Consider the following 23,337-nt stretch of genomic DNA (forward strand, 5'->3'; position numbering starts at 1 on the left):
ACAAAATAAAGCAATTACCTAAATAGTTGGTTTGTTTTCATTTTTTTTCCAAGTTCCAATCCTGCAAAATAGTTGACATTTTTTTTTCGGTTAAATAACACGAAAGCAAGCAAACAAAGAAAAAGATAATAAATTATAAAAAAAAAAATATAAAACAAACAAATACAACAAACAAAAAAGTAAGCAAATGTGTGAAAATTAAATGAAAACATTAGTTGTGCCGCAGAACAAAAAAGAAACAATCAACAAAGGGATCAAGTGTTTATTTATATTTGTGTAGCATACTTTTGTGCGGCAGTCAAAGATTAATTTACACAAAAGGGATCCGCACACACACACACACACACACACCCACGAACACACACCCGCAGGCAGACAGGGAAAGAGATGGCACGAGGGGCGCCAGAAAGAGAGGGCAAGACGAAGGTTACTTTCGCATTTATGCATATGGGATGCCTTCGGTTTGGTTGGGGTTTTTAGTTTTGGTTTTGGTTTTGGTTCTGGTTCTGGCATTCGTTATGCTTACAAAACTTGACCCAAATTTACGTTTTGCGGTCCAGCAGCTGCCGCTAAATAAAAATAAAGAAAAATAGGGTGGTGGAGGTGGTAGTGGTAATGGTAGTGGTAGTGGTAGTGGTGCGATGTGGGCGGAGAAAAGGGGGAGAAGGCAGCGAGACAACGTGGAAGGATTATGTAAACAAAAATAAGTTTCCCTGCCCAGCGAACTTGTGTCGCGACGCTTAGACTTAACCTCCAAGGACTCAGTTTTCTCATTTTTCATTTGTGGGTCTGGCTGTGGCACTGGCTGCCCCCCCTCGAAATCCCCAGCCCCTCAGCCGTTTCCCCCCTCCCTCCCCTCTAACATCCATCAATGGCCGCAATCATCCGCACACAATCCGTCCGTAATCACAAATGCAGCCCACTCTCACCTTGCGTGTCATTTCCTCGTTTTTTTTCTCCCCTAGTCCTTTTCTTCCTTTTTACCTTTTTTTTCGAGTGACAAAGTAGAGAAAAGAGAGAACAAATCGAAACACGGCGCTACAAAATGCATTTTAATTTGCATCAATTATTTAATAATTGGCCATGGCTAAAACGGCTGCACAAATCCTGAAATCGGCACGAAAATGGATGCAATAGCAGGATTCAAAAGGATCTTATCCATTTGCAACCAAATTGGCCAATCTGTCGCGACTTAATAGATGCAATCTGCTGCCATTCAACGATCTAACTGAGATATTTGAATCCGAAAGAAATGAACACTAAATGCCCAGTTATCCGCGAAAACGATTATGTTTTGAATTCGATTTCTGGAAGAAAAGACACCACTTATTATTTATTATCATAGTTTACCATTTTAAAGTTATTTTTATATTAGATAGTACTTTCAAGTAGATTGCAACGCCCCTTAAAAGTTTTATCTCAATTAAAGGGCTTAAGTGCTTTCATCGACTTTTAATATTTGTGTTTTCTATTTCCCTGCGGTATTAGGAAATATTTTAATTTTTCGGCAATTGAACGTAGTTTACTTGGCATTTAATTGCTTCGGGGATTCGTTTGACTTCCCAGTATTAAATTCCTAGCACAAAGGCTAACAAGTTGCGTCAATTTATAATTTTCAGCTTGCTTGGCTGCAATATTTCTAGTAAATTTATTTCATTATCTAGGTATTTAGTTTTACATTAGCTGAGCGTTTTATTCGCAGTAAATTTATTTCAATTACCTGCGAGTAAGCAGCCTCGTAAAGATTTTTGGCATCTGTCTGATTTCGTAATTTCGAAATTCATGTTACATTGCACTTAGCCCGTTGCCATGAATATTTCAATTTTGATAGCAGCATTTATTTGCTAAGCCCCACACAATCCCAATCACACTTTCCTCCCAGGAATTCCACATTAAATGCTCTGCGGAATTTCCATTGCCAAGATGAGTTTCCCCCTCCCCCTCCCCCTCCGCTCGCCGTTCGCCTCGCTCTTGGCCGGGCCTAATCCAATCGCCTTAAGGTAGGCGGCACTGACATTTAGGCAATCCCTCGGCACTCTGGCTGCAGTTCGCCCTGCCCTGTCTATCTGGCCATCCGCTATCCACCATCCGCCATCCGCTATGCGCCATTTCAGGACCTTCGATATCCTTTGCCGGTACTCGAAATCTTCCAGTTGTGCATTGTTTGCATCGAGACTTTCGCCCCATATTCAAAGTGGGTGGCGTTCCTGTCATCGTCCATCGCCAACTGCGGCTGACTGTGGGTGTAAAAATTAATTTACCACCTCCGCTGGTGATGCCGGGTGACGGCGCCGCCTTTGTGGGTTCCGCGTCTTGGGTTCCTTCCCTCCTGCCGACGGCCGCCAGCTCAATCTTCATTTGCATTTTTACACAGCGAGAAAAGCAAGTACTTCAGGGCAAACAGTAATATTCACCCGAGTAGCAACCACTGCAACTCGGATTAAAAATAAGCATAAAAGCTATCGAATCCTTGAAATCCACCAACTTTGCTTGCAATATGAAAACTTTTGATCGCTTATAAATAAGTTATGCTTATGTGTGTATGTTCACTTTATAAACAACTTAAATAAGTTATGCTTATGTGTGTATGTTCACTTTATAAACAATTTAAATAAGTTCTTTTTATGTGTGTATGTTTGTTCACTTTATAAACAAGTTAACTCAAGATAATTCATTCTATATAAGCGTTTGCGGCACGACTTTTCTTCTTATTGCATTCTTTTAGACACAACTTTTAATGATTAGAAATCTAAATGAATTATAAGCAATTGAACATAGGTTTTTTCTCAGTGTAGCCCAGCTTTCGGGTATCGTTTACAATCCATTTCATTCGAATAAGTTTGCGCGTAGCTCCGTTCCATTCACTGCATTCCGATCCCCCTGGCCATGCCCAAATCTACTCGTACATCCATTTCCATTCCAATTCCTTCAACCGCCCAACGCCCACTTCTCCGCCCCTTTTCACATTTTCGGTCCCACTTTTGTTGGCAAGTGTAGATGAGTGCGAGAAAAGTGTTGCATGCTCGCGGGCTAAACGCGAGATGAACACGCAGCTGAAGGATAAAAAGGAGGCGGTTGGCTCAAGAGGGGGAGTGGCCGAGGGGCGAGGGCCGAGGAGGCGGCAAGGAAAACAACAACAACAACTGCAGGCAGTATGAAAAATAAGCACACACACATACAGACAAACAGAGAGAAGCAGGGAAGAAAGACACATTCAGACAGATAAACGAGTCGAGTTACAAGCCAGGACTTTTTTTGGGCCAGTGGGAGAGGGAAGAGCAGGGGAGCAGGGGGGGAGGGGGGGAGGGGAGAGGTAAGATAGCGAGGACCTGCTGCTATCTGCATCCCTGTCTAAATAGTGCCATCCCGCTCGTTGGCACTGCATTAGCAGCCAGCTGTGAACGAAATAAACGTAAAAATATTTTTAGTGTGAACAAATTTCAGTTCGTCGCTCGTTGTAAAAGGCAACACAGAATGAAACTGAAACACTGCGACAAACGCACACAGACACAGACACGCACACACACACACACACACCCACGCACGCAGGAGCACACCTGACATGATAACACACACACACACAGACAGACAGACGCACACACACACAGACGGAGGAACAAACTGTGTTTAGTTAGCAAATGCCAATGGCTCGTGTTCGCAGGGCAGAGAGAGAAAGACAGAGAGAGGGAGAGAGAGAGAGATAGATAGGGGGGGAGAGAGGGAGGGAACTTTTGTGTGGGTGGGTGTATCACATTGCGTGTTTATGTGTGCATATGTGTGTGTGTGTGTGTGCGACAGTTTTGTAAACAAACAAAGTCAAAAGCAACAAGAATTTTACACGACTTGAACGAAGATATTGGAGGGCCTCTCTGCTGCGAGCCAGCCTTTACATAATTGTGCCCAGCCCTACAATAAAAAGAGTTCATTAAAAGCGAAAGCAGGTGACCCCATTACCTCAAGTAATTCTCCATATTCGTTTATCCTGCGAGAAGGATATGGAAGTCATTTCGGGCTCTTATTGCCAAGGCTTCTTCAATGGGGGAGCTTTCTTTATAGACGAAAAACAGGTCACCAGTTATTTTTTACAAAGATACTAACTTTGAAATTTCTAATTAGCTTGTTGCCTCAAGTAGTCCTTTACATTTGCTATCAACAAAAAGATATATGACTGTTTGTGGAGGTCTTAACTTAATGGTTATAGTTGTGAGAGATAATAATACTTATCAGCTTATAACACTTGATTAAGTAACAGCTGAGAAGATTTCCCGATGCATTGGTTGGATTTTGTACAATTCCGCGCCACAAATTAGGTTTCGTGTTTCCAGGAAGGGATCATCTCGGATTTCTGGCGATGAGCAGCAGTTCCGTCACGTTCTCCAACCAGCCACTGACTTTTCCCCGGGGATTGAGTGCTTTTGATTTCGTTTCGTTTCGTTTCTGCACTTGATACGACCGTTTTGCATGCGACATCTCGGCGGGACTGCATCTGAAATTATTATTTTATTATTTATTTCATTGCATACCACCCCATGCCCCTGCCCCCTGCCCCCTCCCCCGCTTCCTTTTCCTTTTCTCTGGAGGAAGAGAGGAGTAAAAATACAAAGGCAACTTATTTTTATGCCATTCGCGTCAACCGCAGAAGGCAACACAGGGAAACGCCCCCACAGCCCACCGCCCACCGCCCACATCCAACCCCCTTGGCACACACAGGGTTAAGTTTTTTATGCGCTTTTGTTTGCATCCTCTGCAGCGGGCCACGCCCTCCGCCTCTGTCCCCCCCACGCCCCTTTTGCCACCATCTACACGCTTTTTTTTTTTTTTCATTTTTTTTGTTGCCAACTGTCATGAAAAGTTCGAGTCGAGAGTTGACCTGAAAAGTGCCGCTCTGTGTATTTTTATGCCTTTCAATCCAACCTTCCTCCACCCCCTTGGAAAAGCACCCCTTTTTCGGCACGCCACTGGCCTCGTTATGATCATAGTGCCCCGTCGTTGTTGTGTGGAAAATCACTAATTGAACAGTGCCGAAAAAAACTAAAAATAGTTTTTAATCAAAGGACACAGGACATGGGGGATTATCGATGGGGTTTTGATGGATGAGCCTCCTGTGCAGGGGGTGTAGAGAGGGGGCGGGGGGGTGTTAGGGGCAAAATGAAAATCCAACTGGACTTGAAGCATCCTTGGCATAAGATCTATTCACACTCCTTTTAAGCGCTACTCGAAAAGTTTCTGAGCCGAGAAAAAGTGCGGCAAACTTTTCATAAACTATCTTGGCCAGTTATTGAGATGGAACAAATATATATATATATATAGATTTAATATCAGGAAATATGCCGTGAACTATACTCCATACTTTCCACTTTCCTCGCATTTAACTTTTCCTTTTTATAGCAAAATTATAAAGCATATTAAAATACTTATGGCAAACTTTTGAATAACCGAAACAAAAGCAACTACAAAAATTGCAAAGTAAAACGAACTTGCGCAGCAAAAAAAGTTTGCCACTAAAAGGCAATAGCAGTCAAGTGCAACAGCAACAAATATAACAACAAATAAGAGAAAGAGTTAAAGCAACAACAACAACAGCAACAAGGGAGCCGCAACAAGAACAACATGGGAAAAAAGAGCTCCAAGTTGAAACAGGATACCATTGATCGCTTAACAACGGACACATACTGTAAGTAAACCGCAGCTTCCGCAAAATGCACAACTCAAATCTATAAACATTTAAGTATCTGGTGGTACAGTGCGTTTCAGCAGCATCATGTAGGCATATGTTATGTTTTAAATGGGCATTGATTGGGAATTATATACAGATAGAGGGACATGAAAGTTACTTTAACTGTGTTTAATCACAGGTTTATTAATGATGACATTTTAATTGCAGATGCTTTATTAATCTTTTTTATAGGACCCAGCACATATAATATAACATTTAATACACTTTTAAATGGGAGCTTAAATTGCGCGGTATAATATAATTGTGTTATAGCTTTTCTCCCAAAATCAAGTACTTAAACTGTTCTGTTAATCGCCAGGATTGCTAACAAATATGCGCACATGCCCTTGGGCATCGAGTTTGCTTAATAATAAACACTATATCAATTCCACATCCACCTCATTTTATTATTTTTCCATCCACAATGTTGGCAGCGTGTTTTTCCGCCCCGCCCCGCCCTTTGATTTACCTTGTAATAATGCCGTCTCCTTATTTATTTATTTGTTTGTTTGTTTTGCCGAGGCATTTATGCCATTCTCTCTCCTTTTTTGCCCTTGCTGCCCCCGAATCCATTTGCCATTTTCCTCCGAACTGGCATTTTCCCATTTTACCCATTTTGATTTGTTTTTGTTTTCGTTTGGCGAGCATCAATCAAAATACGCAAAGGTGCAGACATTTTCCCGCGATATATCCAGTTATGGGGATGGAAATGGAGATGGTAGCCAGATAAATGCATAATTCAAAAGTGTTTTCCCATCCAGCTAATTCATCAGCGAGGAACTGACTCATCAGTCATGGCCTGGTTGGCAATAAAGTCGCCCCAACTGACGGCGAACATCTGAGCCCGATTCAATTTGATTCGATTCGAGTCGATTGAGAAACTTGGGATTAGCCAGCTCAAGTTCGGTGCATAAATGGAGTGCGAAAGGATCCTTCGTCCTGCGGCTATTGAGTTACCCCGTGCCGGGAAAAAACTGGGTGCTGGGTGCTGGGAGTGGAAATCGAGGGGGAAAAGTGGGAGCACTTGACATTTATGGTTTAATTTTATCGCTTTTTCCTGTAGCCACTTTTGCCGCTACTTTGTTATAAATTGACATGTTATTGTTGCTGAAACTGACAGCTGCAGTTATTGCTCCTTTCAAGTTTAGCTTGGCTAAAAAACGTTGCGCTTTCACTGGCACAGATATTTTGAAGGATGTTATAACTTTGTGCCATAAAGTGCTTGGCTATAAATAAAATGGCTTAATGTCTGCAAATCAAGGTCTATACAAAGACGTGCTGATAACTCAATCAAGGTAGCAATAATCAAGATTAATTAATAGTATTAATTCCAAGGCATAGCTTATCTACCTCCATATGATATCCCCACTGCAAAAGTCAATTCCAATAGCATCTTGAGAGCTGCAACACTTTTGGAAAAGCACTTTCCGCTTATGGTAATGCAGCTACTTTGAGCTCGCCGTTTTACGATCCCTTCCACCAACAAAGTTGAACATTAATTGTATGCTTTGTTGCACCGTTTCACCTGTTGTGGCAATGTGGCAACCTCTTGTGGCCCATACAATGTGTTAACTGCAACTATTAGTTACAACCTTTGCTTTACGTGACCTGTTACCTATTTCGTTGTGTTTTCAATCTCGTTTTGTATCTTGTTTTGTATCTCGTTTTGTATCTCATTTTGTATCTTGTTTTCTATCTTTTTTTGTATCTCGTTTCGTATCTCCTGTAGGAGAAGTTACTTTTCATCTGCCGCTTTTACTGCTAAGCAGGACATTACATTTACTTAGCTGGCTCAGTGGGTTTGGTCCTTTTTGTGCTTCGGCCATTTGGGCTTCTTAAAAATGCAAGTCAGAAACTTTTCTAGCCCAAAACTTTTGTGACTAATTGCTTTCGCTTGCCTCGTCCCCTGTATTTTCTTATTCTGCGGTCCCCACCGAGGTCATGGGTTAAACTGGAGGGGGAGGATTGGTCACCGGGCGTATAAATAATTACCGCTGGGCATTTGGGGGCACCTGGACGGACAAAAAAAAAAAGAAAAATAAAGCAGAGGACCGAGAAAAAGTGTTGACAGATTGCTGCCAAAGTTTTCACCGTTTTTTAATGGCTTTTCCTTGAAGTTGTTTGTCTTGGCTGGCTGGCTGGCTGGTGGCTGGCTGAGCTCCGCTGAAATGGAATTCATTTGGCACTGCTTAAATATGCAACTCAATAATTGTAATCCTCTTGCCTCGAATGCTCCACCCGAATGCGCCCCCTTTTGCGAAAATCCCATTGTGTGTGTCTGTGCAACAGCTGCTGTTTGGCTGAGCTTTGCTTGTCCAAGCAAAGCAAATGAATCAACTAAGGACTCAATTTATTGCCAACGGGTCGTATGTACAATTTCTGCCGGCCTGCGTCAATATTTGTCCTGTCCATTGACATGCCAATCAATTGGACATTAAACTAACCCTCAGCGCCCATCGTCCATCGCCTTAGCCCTTCGCAGCCGTAAACTAGAAACCCTCCCACCTTTTCCCCCAAAACTGAATAAATAAATAAACGGACAGAAATTTGATTAGTTCAGGCGAGAGGGGAAGTGGGCAGAAAATGCAAATTCCCCAGTGCGTTTAGGCCACACATTCATCCATGAAGGCTCGAATTAGGGTCGAAAACAGCAGTGCCCGGTGGCTAACTGAAAAACAGTTGGGAGTGTAAAGGGTTTTAGTTGTTGTTTCTGGTTGTTAGTTGTCTAAGCCAAATATACCCAACACTTTCTGGCACAATTTATACAAAATGTGACTTAAGGATTACGTGCCCATGCTGGATTTTCTGTATATTTCGAACTCTTTTCATTGTAAATGCTAAAATAGGTAACCACATTATGTATAAGCTGCTTCGTGGCTCATATTTCACTAAAATACAAATTTGATTGGCATCAATTTCAAACTATTCGTAATTCGATTACGAGCCCAACCAGGTGTGACATTCTATTGTTGGCCAGTTTCATGTTTAGGATTTTCGGGATTACAGCAAAATGTTTGGTTTATGTTATCCTCATTACTTGGCTAATATGATGGCTAATACTGCAGGCAATAGCTCTGTTACCAAAATAAAAATTCTACTTAATTTAAGGATTTTAATCACTTTTAAGTCGGTTAAAGATGTAAATTTCCACCGCTTGTAAATATGGTAGCAAAGTCATAGAGTTATTTTATTCAACATTATTGTTCAATTATTATTGAAACAATCAAGTTTTGATCGCCCAACTGTGGTGTCTGTGCACTAAGTTTATTACTTATTTAAATTAAATTTAATTAAAAAACAATAGAATACGCCATGTAAAGCGGAAAATATGAACAAAACGATGGAAAAATGATAACAATTTCGCCAGCAGTAAATTGTTTTCTTTTACGTTCTTTCTTTCGCATTTATGCCGTTGCGTATAGAATTTGATAGCAATTAAATGCATATTTTATTTTTGCCCTATGATGGCAAAAACCAGGCAATTAAATCATGAGAAATGTAGAAATGCTATTTGTACAATAGTATTAACTCGACCATGAGAGAAATGGTTATTTTAAATGCGTTTATACCACGCTGTGATTGCGGAAAATCTGCAATGGGTGAAATCCAAATGGCAGCGACAATTGCGCCCAGCGAAATGAATATGTTATGCACGGTCATCAATCGATTGGCATGGGTATGGAAAAAGGGGGGGCATTGGCTATACCCCACAATACTTGCCAAAAGGTGGGCCACTACCAGTGCCAGTGCCAGTGCCACTATCCATATCCTTTCATGCTGATCCGCAATCTTTTTCAAGTCAACTTGAGCTGACAGAATGACTCGTGCTATATGCGAATGACAATGCATTTCGGGTGGGGGGCGTGGCGGGGGGCACCGATGGCAACAAGTCGTATGAGCAATATGCTCTTTATTTACAATCAATACAGGCGCACAAGTGACGCCGCACAGGCATACAAGAGAGAAAGGAGGGGGGGAAAAAAAGGAAAGGCACACACAATGCTGCCCCGTAAATGCCGTTATATTTTTACATGCCACACGTCAATAATACAAAACGGAAGGGGGTCCCATCTGTCCGTCCGTCTGTCTGTCTGCGTGTCTGTCTGTGTATTGGTCTCTGTGTGTGTGTGTGTGTGTGTGTCTGTATGTGTGTGTGTTGGTCCTTTAGCCAGGCTATCGATTACCAATCAATTCAATGCTCCTGCCGCTAGCTGTGCCAATTGTTGACTCCGCTGGATTGACATTCCCTGCGGGATAAGGACAACACATAATGGATCAAGGATAAGTCCAAGGGGGAGGGGAGGGAAGTGGGGATAAAAGCCACGAAGCGATCGCTTTTCTGCGGCTAATTAAAATGCAAATGCTGCAGTGATTCCTTTGCCAGGCAGCTAATCAAAATGAAAAGCTATAACCAAACTGATGGAAACAGGGTGAACATTAATGCACTGCAATTGGGGATAGCACTTAAAGTCAATAATTTATTGCATATATTTTACTAAATTATTTTGGACATGGTCAGTATTTTCTAAATTAAAGTATATATAATATGCTTTTACTAAAACTATATTAGCATATATTATAATTGCCATTAGTTATTATTTTCGGACTTAATTAGAGTGCGCAATAAAATATACAAATGCTTTCAATTGTACTTTTGTTGAAGAGGTCTCTAGTTCAAGGTGTCTTCTCAGTACCTTCACGCAGGTGTGCCACTTTTCTTTCAGTGCACTTTCTCTGCTGCAAGTGGTTGGGAACACAAATGATATATGAAACACCGCACCATGAATAATGCGAGTGGTCGCTGCAGATAACTGGCAGCCATTGAGTCAATAGCCCGACTCCAGCTCCGTTTCCAGTTCTCCAATTGCTCCAGCTGGAGATTGCCCCCTCTTCGCCACCTCTTAAAGCCACCCAAATTGCTGGCCATTGACCACGCAGCACCATCCACCTACCTCCCCCTCAAAAGCAATTCGAATGTGTGTAATTTTGCGTGAATTTATGTTTTCATTTTTCTTTTTTGTATTTTTTTTTATTTTCTGTTTTCCAATTGCCTGGTCCTCCTGGTCAGGGAACATGTGCGCCATTCACACGCCCAGGAGTCAGTCGGTCGGTGGACTTGGGATCTGGATATGGCCCCGGTCAGGTTGGACGCCATCAGAATGCCGAGCGGGGGGCGTGGCGCTCCCAGGGGGGAGGAAAAGCGTTTAAACGTTCGGTAAACGGCCATTAGGCCAACGGCAATGGCGATGGCCGAGCAAAATGGGGAAAAAAAAGCAAACAGAGAAACATTTTATGCCAGCAAAACAAAGAACATTTTTATATGCATGAATGGTGGGCGAGGAGGCGGTGGAAAATCTGAGAGAAACACCAGGAGCACCAGGAGGAGGAAGAGGAGGAGGAGGAGGAGGAAGAGGATGAGGAGCAGAATAAGCAGCAGGAGGAGGAGCAGGAGGAGCTGGAGAAGCAGGTCCAGATGAAGCCTTGGGCGTGGTCGAAAGACAATGAAAGATAATTCAGGACTCGCACCGAATGAGTTCAGCATTTGCATATGCGAGGAATGGATAATGGCGGAGGTCATTCCGGGAATTCTCTTAGCCCCAACCCACCTACCCCTCCCCTCCCCTCCCCGCCCCGCCCCTCCCACAACCCACACTTATCGAACGCCAATCAATAATGAATGAATAATTTAGCAACGATGATTTCATTAGTTGTGCGCCATACAGCAAATTGATTTAGAAACCAACTTCATGGAATATAGATAGTAGGGCCTCAAGCTACAATTACTTTTAATTGTGAACGCAATGTTCTTTAATGACGTGTTCTTGTTGGCAATGTAAATGTGAATTGCACTGAAACTCTTATGTTTATGTTATTTAAATTGGTAAAATGTATAAATATTCACTACCAAATTGAATAATAAATTCAATTGTATAGTAAATGACTTTTGCTGACCAGCAAATGCATGAAAATCCCAAGCCAACAGGTAACATTTTTTTAATTCCCGTATTGCTGACTAGCCTTTGATAACCGAAAGTTGCAATTTAATCCGATGTTATTTGTAATTCCCCAACACGTCATCAGTGAACATACTGCAGCTCTATGGATTTGGTGACAGCTCGTGTGTAAATAAACAATTGGGGCGAAAAAAAGCCATTGTTATTGTCAGCTGGCATGGCAGGTTTGAAACGCACTGTACCATTTGAATAACAACACGGCCCACACGAATTTGTGTGCTCAATTGAACGGTTTAGCATATTCGGCCAGAATCAACTCAAAACAATCCAATCGCACCTTGTAAATATTTCAAATACCGCATAAAAATTTAATCCACTTCGATTTTCTGTTTGTTTTCATTTGCAGTCACAGAGAAAGAAATACGTCAATGGTGAGTTTTGGCTGGCAAAAATGCCAGCGGGCGGCATATATCTGGCAGATATATATCTATACTCGTATATTTGCATATTAACTGAATATAAATCAAACATTTTCGCCCGCCAGGCACAAAGGATTCCTGAAAGACTGTCCCAACGGCCTGCTCACGGAGCAAGTGAGTATATCCTTAGGCTTCAATTTTGGGCCAGTCGCAGTCGAGTGTGTGTATGTGTGTGTGTGTAAATTGGCCACCTGAGCGTGGCCAATTCATTTAAGTCAAACGGTTAATTAAGTTAATTTTCCGCCTTGCACCCAAACTCCCACTTCCACTCCCCATTGCCACCCCCTCTCGATTTATGTTTGCTAATTCCACGACAGCAGCCATATCAGACATGAGGAGTCCTTCGCAAGGATAACACAAATACAAGTGGCGCTGTTGGGGTTAGGGGTTGGCCAAATGTGTTGACGACCCCCGGCTGCTAATGACACTGCCTTTGTGGATGTTGAAGTGGATGTAGAAGTTGTTGTTGTTGATGTTGATGTTGCTGCTGTCGTCGTCGGCTGTTTGTTGATAATGAAGTTTATTAATGCGCGCATTATTCAAACACGCACACATACGCATATGTGGCACGCCTCTAATTGATTCATCTACATTTGTCTTTCGCCCCCTTCCTCCATTTCTCTGCTGCTCTGTCTATCTGTTTCTCACTTTCCTTAGGGCTTCATCAAAATCTACAAACAATTCTTTCCACAAGGCGATCCCAGTAAATTCGCATCGCTCGTCTTTCGCGTCTTCGATGAGAACAACGTGAGTATTCCATCCATTCAAGATCCTATTTCCCAATGAAAAAGGGGCGGCTGGCCACGCCCAGAAACTAAAAAGTTTCCCATCCATTTGCGTTTATAAGTTTTCCATAATTTTGTATATACATATAGTTAGTTCAGGGGCACATCTTTTGTAAACCAAACATGTTATGCAAAAAGCAAATATTTGTAAATCAGCAAACTGTTTAACATGGAATCATTTGTATTTATAAGATACAAATTGTTATTGCTCAGTGTTCAAAAGAACTAAACTTTCATTTCTTACATTTTCCAGCCCTTAAATATTCACAAAAGATATTTGTTTGATTTGAAAGGTATTTTGTTTGCATAAACATAAATATTTAAAAGGATTTTCAGCAAAAGAAATATTTAGCTGAAGCTTTTATAGGGTTTTCATTGAATGAAAAGTTGCTGTTTTTGTTGTGGGGTAAATATTCAATTGCAGCCAACAAAAATACAGATTTGTCAGAATATTTTTGTACCATATGCCATTTTCTTCCCTTTTTCTAACAAAGAGTGGGGTTCATTTTCTCTGAGTGTGCTGACGTGGGCTAAAAATGTGAGACAGCCACAAAATAAACTGATTTTAGCTGGTTAATGCTTTTTACTCTCACCGCTGCTGGTCTGTTTATGGTGTGGGTGATCATAAATTTTGGCTGCTTTTGTTGTTCCTCGCTTTTATTATTTATGGACCATGGGCGTGGCCCGCCCCTCCAAGCCCCTCCCCCCCTCCGACCAACCACAGAATGTCAACTGTCTGATGTCTGCACTGATTTGCTTTCTTTGTCTCTCTGCGTGTATGTGTGCGTGTGTCTTTCTGTGTCCTGTGTGTGTGGTTGTGTGTGTGGTCTCTCTTTTTTTCTCTGGCCTTCCCTTTCCGTTTTTATGGGTCTTCAGGATGGCTCCATTGAGTTTGAGGAGTTCATACGCGCCTTATCCGTCACATCGAAGGGCAACCTGGACGAAAAACTGCAGTGTAAGTGGTGCCATGTTTTTTCCAAAAAAAAGAAATGTTCATAAAAACCCCAGCAATCGATCAATATTTTCATTATGATTTTTTTCTACTATTATTTATGCCTCGACCACAGGGGCCTTCCGTCTGTACGACGTGGACAACGATGGCTACATAACGCGGGAGGAGATGTACAACATAGTGGATGCGATCTACCAGATGGTGGTAAGTAGTTGAGTAACACCTTAGGTTTTAAGAGCCCCCACCTTTATCACTACTAAATAGTGCCAACTCAGGGACTCAAATGAGTCACAGGACTAAGTGAAAACATGTAAACAATATTGAAAATAATATTACTTATTTAAAAAACAGGGACAGCAACCGCAATCGGAGGACGAGAACACGCCGCAGAAACGAGTGGACAAGATCTTCGATCAGATGGACAAAAACCACGATGGCAAATTAACATTAGAAGAATTTCGTGAGGGTAGTAAAGCTGATCCACGTATAGTTCAGGCGTTAAGTTTAGGTGGTGGTTAAATCGATTAACAATGGCCGATTACCGATAACATACCCGATTCCAATTCCACAAAAACTAAGCGCGCAATAAACTGAAATAAAAAAGAAATTAAAACTGCAAGTTGTTCGAAACCCGCTAAAAAAAATTAATTAACTTAACTATATGGAAGTTTGTGGGTGGGGGCGGGCTGGTACGGTGCCACGCCCCCTACCGCTTCGTTTGCATTCGCTTCTCCACTCTTCACTCTCTCTTCTCTCCACGCTTTTCTCAATTCTCAATTCTCGATTCCCGATTCTCGTTTCTTGATTCTCGATTCTCCGCGCGTCGCTTGCGACACTGAAGATGATAATAATTTTTTGATATATGGATAAAGAATAACTAATGAGATGGAAATCCAAACAAACGAACCGAAATGAAAATCGAAATGAAATTAATTTTTAAATATACACCAGAATATAAATATATAGGAAATCATGGCGTAGTCAGAGCGCAGTTCATAGCAATAATGGAAAAACAAAAAGATGAAAAAAGCAAAACAAAAAAAAAAAGTCGAATGATAAATAAACTAATACTAATTTTAACTTAAATCGAATGGCGCAGAGGCGCAAATTAATTTTTGAAGCATACACCAATTACGAGTAAACTAATTAAACCTACGATTAAATCAGCATAACTATATTAAACAATTAAACGATACAATTAGAGCCGAACAAAGCCTACGCATCAATTGTGCAGCCTTCGAAGCAAAGCGAGTTATATAAACTCGATCCGAGTCAGCTAAATCCACTCACGACAGCCAACAGCAGCCACTATATCCACACTTAATATATATATATACATATAGATACAGTATCAATCCGATAAGTGGCCGCAAACAGGACAAACAGAGTTCAGAGTTCACAGCTTAGAGGTCGTCCAACAGCAGAGGGGAGCTAGCTTGAAAAGATCATAAAAAAATAGAACACTTTAACGATTACGAGAGATACTTACACATATTACCCATTTCCAAGTGCATTCACTTTAGCAACTTGGGCAATTTGGCAATATTTGAATTAAAGAAGATGGGGAAAAATGAGATAAAACTACTTCATGTTTTCTGATTCTCCATCAGTATTTACATACTTAATTTCGGCAACACCAATGTTTTTGCAAGTGTAAAAATAATGCTTAGCTAGAAGGTTTCCCTATATCCATTGCTTAAGATTCTTAGCAAATTTCCTTTTATTCAAACTATGTATTTCGGTAGCTAAAAACTGCTTTTATTAACAGGTCTTTGTTTTGAGAAATGAAAGATGATTTATGGGCAAGTTCCATAAGCAGCAGAGAATGTGTTTATTTTCAGGCTCTACTTTCAAGCCAGCTGCCTCACAGTCATGAAACGCACCTTGATCAGCTTCCATTCAGCTCCCCTGCGAAAAGAGATTGAATCTGCAGATGAGTTTCGCCCGCATACAAAAAGTGTTGCATACCCAACAGGCGCAGAAAGGTGTTTGCTTTCGTTTGCTCGCTCCCTCTCTCTCTCTCTCCGTCTCTCTTTCAACTATCTTTCTCTATTTCTTTCCCTCACTCTCTCTCTCTCTCTCTATCTGTATATTCTGCTTTGCCTTGTTTTCCGTTAAGCGTTATACGTTTCCAACAACAATAACCAATCCAAACCTAACCAAACCAAACCAAACCAAACCATATTTACAATAACAACAATAACAACACGAACATATTGACAATAGGCGGAGCAGGATGAGCAGAGAAAAAAGGATATCCAAAGGTCTTGAGAACAGCGCCCAGAAATCCATAATTCCATGAATCCATGAAGCACAGCTCCAGAATTCCAGAAATAGCTGCGAAATGAAGCCATTAATAAATGATAAGCTAATGAAAGAACGCACAGCTACAACCAGAGCCACATCACCAGCCAGAACATGAACATATATATATATATACACAAATGTATATCCAATATCCTCGAGACGCAGCAGAAAAAAAAAGAAGCAAGGAAGTTGGAGCAGTTATATATATACATATATATATATATACGAGTATAACAATGAAACAAATCCATCATACGATTTAATTTCTATTCTATATGCGGTTCAGCTTTATTATTGCATTGATTTTTCAATAAACCAGTCAACCGTTTTACTATTCCGATGACTATCTATAAATACTGAATCCCCGCTTTCTCACGCCCCCCACCCAAAAAACAAAAAAAAAAAAAAAGAAAATACAACCCGTTTAGTAGCCTTTGTGTAATCTAGATCTAGGGAGATTTCGGACTCCCTGAAAGACACAAGCACTAACACTCACCCAAACACACACTCAAACACACACACGCTCTCACACATACTGTATATCTATATAGTGCCTATGTATGTAGTAGTGTTTCTTATGATTTCGCCTGCTTTGCCTTCTTTGAGAACGAACATTCCCAATTGACCGATTTACGTTTATCTTTTCCTATGCTTTCCATATATTTAAGCACCGATCTAAAAGAATAATCACGATACAAATTTAAGAGTAAAATGCCGTGCAACCCAAACACTTCTACCTAAAAACACCGACACACGCACACACATAGCCATATGTATATGTATATATATATACATGTATGCCTAAACTTATATATACTCTTTATCGTAAGCACAGCAATCGAAAGCAAGTTAAGGAACTATAACGAAACCAAAAATTGAATACAAAAACGCTTCTATAAACCTCACTGAAATTCTTCAAAGAAAAAACTGAAAAAACACATACGCAAACTGACACACCCACACACACACAAAAACACAAAAACACACTTGTACGAGTATATTAACAATAAACGTAATGCGAAAACCTAATCAATAATTAAATAATTCGAAAGTGATATAGCTGACAAAACAAATGTGTCTGTAGTAGTCTAGTAGTTAAAAGAAATTGAAACGAAACGAAAGAAAACAAAACAAAAAAAAAAGGAAATTTATAAATAATATTAACTAAACTATTATATGTGACAGATTAAATTGGAGGCGACGGGGAAAACGCAACGCAATTTTCACGTTGACCGCTCTTTTTTTTTTGTAAGCAGGCGGCTGAGGCGGAAATAAGCAAATCAAACTGTAAATAACACTAAGTGAATCACGCACACCACACCACAAGACACACCCTCACACACACACGCGCATACCCACTCGCACACTGACAGAAACAAGGAGTACCGAATAAGTTTGTTAACACCAAAATATAACGGGTCTTAAGTAACGAAAAATAATTATAATATTAGTGCGAAAAATGCAAAAATGCAAAGAAGCAAAAACGCAGCAGAGAAGAAAAATCATAACAGCAGTAAGTTAGAGCAAGGAATTTTTTTTTGTGGATTGAATTGGATGGGTATGCAATGAATCAAGTCAATTGTAATAGCCGACAAAACGAATACGAGAATTATAAAATATTTATATTCATTTACAATGGGCCGGCGAGTGAGGCTTTTCCCCGGAAAATGCGGTGAAAAGCAGTTGTAGAAGTCGATGAAGATGAGTTTCTTTCCACCGCCGTTGACAAACCACACGAATGTCAAGTTAAACGTTTCACAAGCAATATTTTACATACTTATACATGCATTATATACACATATATACTTATATATATATATGGGTAAAATATATATATAAATAAATATACGATAATAAATATATACATAACTTATATACACACTCCGCAATAACGAGTCGACCGGCTAAATAGACATAATAATTATAATAAAATATTGCATGGCAGATACACGGATATCCAAGCGAAATGTCTGATCATAATGCGTGAATAAGCGTTTAAAAACCAGACGATAGCGGCAGATAGTGGGGAATTAATAACATTTTTAGTGATATTCTATAGCAAAATTGAATCTGATTTCCTTGCTAAGAACAAAACGAAATGTATAAAGTCACGAAGAATTCAAAACCAAAAGCCGAAAACGAAAACCGAAAATGTAACGAAAATAACATCAGTTTAAGCAAAAGGTCGTATATTTTACAAAAAATAAAAGAAAACAAATGCAACCAAACAAACAAAACGTAATGAAATGAAATGAAATGCTAAAAAACCAAAATACCAAAAAAAGAAACCAATTTTTTTCTCCCATTTACCTTGACTCGACTTTCATTTCGTTCGATATATCCTGTGTACTACTCTATTTGCCTTTACTTACCATCATTATTATGTCGATTGTTATTATTATGATTGTATGGCAATGTCGAAGATAACAATTATTGTGTAAACCTAAACATACACATGCAAAACGTAAATGAAATGAAAATGAAAAAAAATGAAATGAGAACTTTATAGAACATACAAATGAAAATCAAATTCTTTTACCAAGGAAAAATACTTAATTATTTTTTTTAAGTAATCGCCTAAGGGGGAATGGAAAATTTATCTTGTTACTGTCAGAAAATATTACTTACTTCAAATAAAAATTTTAAAGCGAGCACCAGCGTCTTTGCGTTTATGCCTCAATTGAAAATTCAATTTTTTGCCACCCCAGGTTGCGTGGGCCATTTGGACAATTATTTTGATAGGGGTAAGTATGTATGTATGTGACCTGTAACCTGTGACCTGTCCAGAGAGTTCAGCAGCTGCTACGAAAAGTGCTCCCCCATTTGGGAATTTCCCCAAGTATGTACATGAAAGTTTCAACTTAATTGTCGAGCTCTTAATGGGAGGAAGCTTTGGCGTTTTGTTTAATGGCCATTAGCTGCTATGGCCAGTCACACGTGGCGTATGCGCAATCAACGGAGACAGCTACATGGCGATTACATGGATTTGGCCCCAAACGTAACGTATACGCAGCGTAAGCACATAAATGTATAATGTTTGCACAAAGCAAACTTCAAGTGTCTAGCTGCTCCGCCTGACATGTTAACAGTGTGTAGCAAGTACCAAGTAGCAAGTAACAAGTTGGGTCAACTTTATTTGCCGGATTGATGTCGTACTTAATACTAATTGATGTACTTACATGTCAGTGCTGTGTGAGTTGGCTTCGAGTGCGTCCGGCAAATTGATGATGAAATAATTCACTTGACTGCCATTGAAATTTCGCAAAAAAAAATGCAATAAGAAGAAATAACTGGGGAGGAGCTTACGAAAATGTGTCATGGATTATAACGAATTTTTTTTATTTATTTATTTATTTATTAGTATGGTAAAGAATATTTTACAAAACTAAGACTAACAGTTTGTCTAGAGGGTAATTAATCTGATGGGTATTTTAGCTTGTGGTTAGTTAATCTAAAGCTTACATTTTTGACATAATTTATCAAAGGAATAAGTAGATAATATAATATATAATAATCAATAAAGCTAATTTAAATGGCTTGGCTTTTACCTGCTAAGATTCCCACAGATATTCTTGCCCAAATCAACTGAAATTATTTCCCAGCCAGGCTGTGAGTTTTTCATAATTTTCATGGCTTGGCCAGTGCCACAAGTGTTGTCATTTGATCATTTTCATTTAGCTGCTTTTCACTTTTGGGGCGGGGGTGTGCATTTTTGATTACCTTTTGCGGCTTTTGTGCGTGCCGCGGGCGTTGGAAATTGGACATGAATTAGTAATGAATTTCGCCCGCAGATGCGTCGACTGAGGCAGCGCAGTGGGCAGAGGCGGCGACAGAGGCGTCGGCATGGTGTTTATCTAGGCAGCCCAACTATTTATAATAAAAGGCTGCCAGATTAAAAACCAAAATAGATTTTGTATCTGCAGCTGCATCATCTGTATCTGTATCGGTATCTGTATCTGTATCGGTATCTGTATCCGAATGTATCTATACAACAAAATAGCAACAAATGCGAAAACAATGAGCAAACGTTCGAACTAACAATTCTTACATTGGCCCAACCAACCAGCCCTCCCCCCCGCTCGGCACGCCCCTGACCTACCCAACCAGAATAAATAAACAGTAATTATAATTGGCCTGTTTCGGACTCGAATTCGATTCTTTCGGCATCGGCAAAGGCATCGACATCGGCTTCGGCATCGGAATCGGAAACGCGGCAGAGTGAGTGAGTAAGTTGCCACGGGCGTTGTTGCCGCAGTCGACGTCGATGACGCGGTATCACACTCCACCCCCCCTAAAAAAACCCCCCTCGTAGGTGCGCCCATTAAGACCCCCTCTTTCGTACATAATTGCGAATTTATTCTTCGCGCGTTCGCTGGCGAACTGCAAATTGAAACGGGAAATGGAAATGCTGCTTCTACGTCAAGTGATCACCAGTTGATCGTCATCAACGATCGGCAGATCGGATACTTCAACTAATCTAATCGCTTCCAAACATATCTTACAAGCCCATTTAATTGAAAGAATATGGAGCAATTGAGAAAGCAATCAATACATAATCGTATATACGTATAAACTTGTGTTTCACTTCGACGAATAATGCATTTAATTATAGATTACTTTTCGAAAAGCATTCGATGCCAGCAGGAATTTGAACTTAAATACTTTGTAGGCAACTAACAAACACTGTATATACAAAAGATTTATAGGTATTTAAACGAAAATCAAATGTATAATTATAATATTGAAAGTGTTGCTTTTGGCAGCCTTTTGATCCGTTGGCTAGCGTAATATAAAAACAAATTATTTAAACTATAGTGTAGAATGGATGATAAGACAGTGCCAAGAATATTTTAAAGACTCTTCTAGTTTTTGCGAAGCGAATGGCTGAACCAAGGCAATAAAAAGCTAAATAAATTGATACGGATTCCGTTATGTTCCCTTATGTTCCCTTATGTTTATTATGGATTAGTTGACATTTGAAAATATACGATAAATTCTGCAAAAATATGCAAAAAAAGGTATATAGCCAGAAGTAATAAAAAGCATTGCAAGCTTCTATATCATATTTCATAAACATTGTTATTATATTTCGCTATAAAAGTAAACAAATTTTGAAATAATGGCATTTCACCCCCTTCCTTGCTAATTTAAGTATGTTTAATTTCTGCAAATCGAAAACAATCGAAAACAAAGACACTGGTTCCATTTAGCGAAAGTGTCTGCAGAGTTCGCCTAGGTGTCGATATATCCCACCGATCCAAGCACATATACATAGTTGTATATATGAACAGCAGCAGCCCAATAAACGGTTCGTTTGATTTGACTGCTGCCCCGTCTCCGTCTTCGTCTTCGTCTCCGTTTCCGTATCTTTATCTGTATCTTTAGAAATATAGTATCTGTATCTGTAGCCGGGGCAGGCGTTTTATTGTTTATTTGCCCGCCGCTTTTGTTATTTGTTATTCGCCAGAATTTTTATTATTTACTATATTTAGGCAGAGGCCAAGAGGAAGAGGAACCAGCGGAATAATTAGTCACTGCCGAACCACGACGGGCGGCACCTGCAAGAAATGCAAAGTAAATTCTTCAATTGCTCAATTCCTCAGGCCATCCCCAACCCGACTGCGCTGCTGACGTCGACGTTGACGTTGACGGCGACTGCGACGTCGACTGAGGCCCAGGGCATTTGTGCGACTGCTGGCATTCGATTGCCATTCGCACAAGTTGCATGTTCGCGACTCGATTTTCGGTTCGGTTTCCTCATTGTTTTTTCGGTTTTCTCTATTTACTGTAATTTCTTTTCTATTTTCTATTTTTTTTTTTCGATTTTTTCGGAATTTTTACCGAATTTTTGTTTGTTTTTTTTTGGGCCGCTCGCGTGCGCTGTGCATATTGGAAATCGCTTGCCCACATTTACCACCCATTTTGCCCAGCAAAAGCAAACGGCAAATAACAAAAAAAAACATTCGGGGAATTCTAATTGAGTGCGCGCTAATGCGTTAAACTGCTAGCCAATTTATATTTTAAAGCCAAAGTGAAAAGGGCTGTTGTGGCCCATTGGCTGCTGTTTGTTACTGTTTCGCTTTCTATTTGAGTGGAAATTACATCCATAATTACGCCTAATCAGTCGATTACTGTCATCGCAAACAAGCAGCTATCCGCAGACTCACCGCGGCGTTTGATGACCACACAAATGAGTGCCAGGTATGTTGTTACTCATCCCCGCCGAATAAACAATATTACCCCCAAAGCTCAACTTCAATTCGCAATTCAAATCCGAATCCGAATCCAAATCCGGCAAACCCGATAATTAGGCGGATATCCAGCGGCAAAGGCGGTGGTTTTGTTGGCCTGATTGGGTGGCATTTTGGGTGGTAGTTTGCGATTGCGAATTGGCTTGCAGTTGCATTCGATTTGCGGTCCACGTGCGGTTGCAGTTATCTTTGGGCACAAAATCTGCGGTTACCACGACAGTTGGCACTTACAACGGCCACTGACTTTGCTAGTCTTCGCTTTATTATGGACAGGGGGACTTGAAGGTGATTTTATCTTAGTTGATGGCTTCTGCGGTTTGCCTTAATAAGAGCTTCTGGCTACCAGAAAAGTTTTGTGGCACTAACCAGTATACAAGTGCAGACAGGAGTGGATCATATTAAGACACCGTACATTGTAGTTGCTTAAAAAGTATATATAATGGGAATTTTAAAAAACCATTCAAATAACTGTTAGGCAATGGGCGAAAGCTAATGATGCCCTAAATCTGTAGATAGCCTCCTTTTTTGCCATAATTTTACAAAAATTTTAACTACACGAAATAGACATTTCGTTTTTATATATTATTATTATTTGTATTATTTACTATTTGCTTTGTTAAAATTTGTAATATTTGTATTATTTACTATTTGCTTTGTTAAATTTTGTAGTATTTTTATTATTTACTATTTGCTTTGTTAAAATTTGTAATATTTGCTTCCCATATTTAATTTTATAAATGTATAATTTTTCTTTTTAAAATGATAGAAATAAAACAATCAGCCTCAGAAGCCGCAGCCGAGAGAATTAGAAAGTTAAGCGTCCCTCTCCATTTTCTCCCATGTACTCACCCCTCTCCTCAAGCTCTTTCCACGTCAGAGCTAACAGCTGGTTG

At 40.1% G+C, this 23,337-nt stretch overlaps 2 protein-coding genes across 2 annotated transcripts in view; both read left to right on the forward strand.

Annotated features, from left to right (window-relative positions):
- Positions 1-11: 11 nt before the first annotated feature.
- Positions 12-18,839, forward strand: LOC120455181 (frequenin-1). The gene is made up of 8 exons (XM_039641117.2): positions 12-29; positions 5,389-5,674; positions 12,077-12,101; positions 12,215-12,263; positions 12,807-12,896; positions 13,811-13,889; positions 14,002-14,090; positions 14,238-18,839. The coding sequence occupies exons 2-8, from the start codon at positions 5,611-5,613 to the stop codon at positions 14,403-14,405; spliced, it is 564 nt and encodes a 187-aa protein (XP_039497051.1). The 5' UTR covers positions 12-29; positions 5,389-5,610; the 3' UTR covers positions 14,406-18,839.
- A 3,158-nt stretch (positions 18,840-21,997) lies between these two features.
- The window catches only part of LOC120455180 (frequenin-1-like), a 29,879-nt gene continuing 28,539 nt past the window's right edge, over positions 21,998-23,337 (forward strand). Inside the window, exon 1 of the mRNA XM_039641114.2 lies at positions 21,998-22,394. The gene's annotated coding sequence lies outside the window, so the exon portion shown is untranslated. The remainder of the gene's footprint in view (positions 22,395-23,337) is intronic.

Source organism: Drosophila santomea, chromosome X (genome assembly GCF_016746245.2).
Source record: "Drosophila santomea strain STO CAGO 1482 chromosome X, Prin_Dsan_1.1, whole genome shotgun sequence".
Lineage (NCBI taxonomy): Eukaryota > Metazoa > Arthropoda > Insecta > Diptera > Drosophilidae > Drosophila > Drosophila santomea.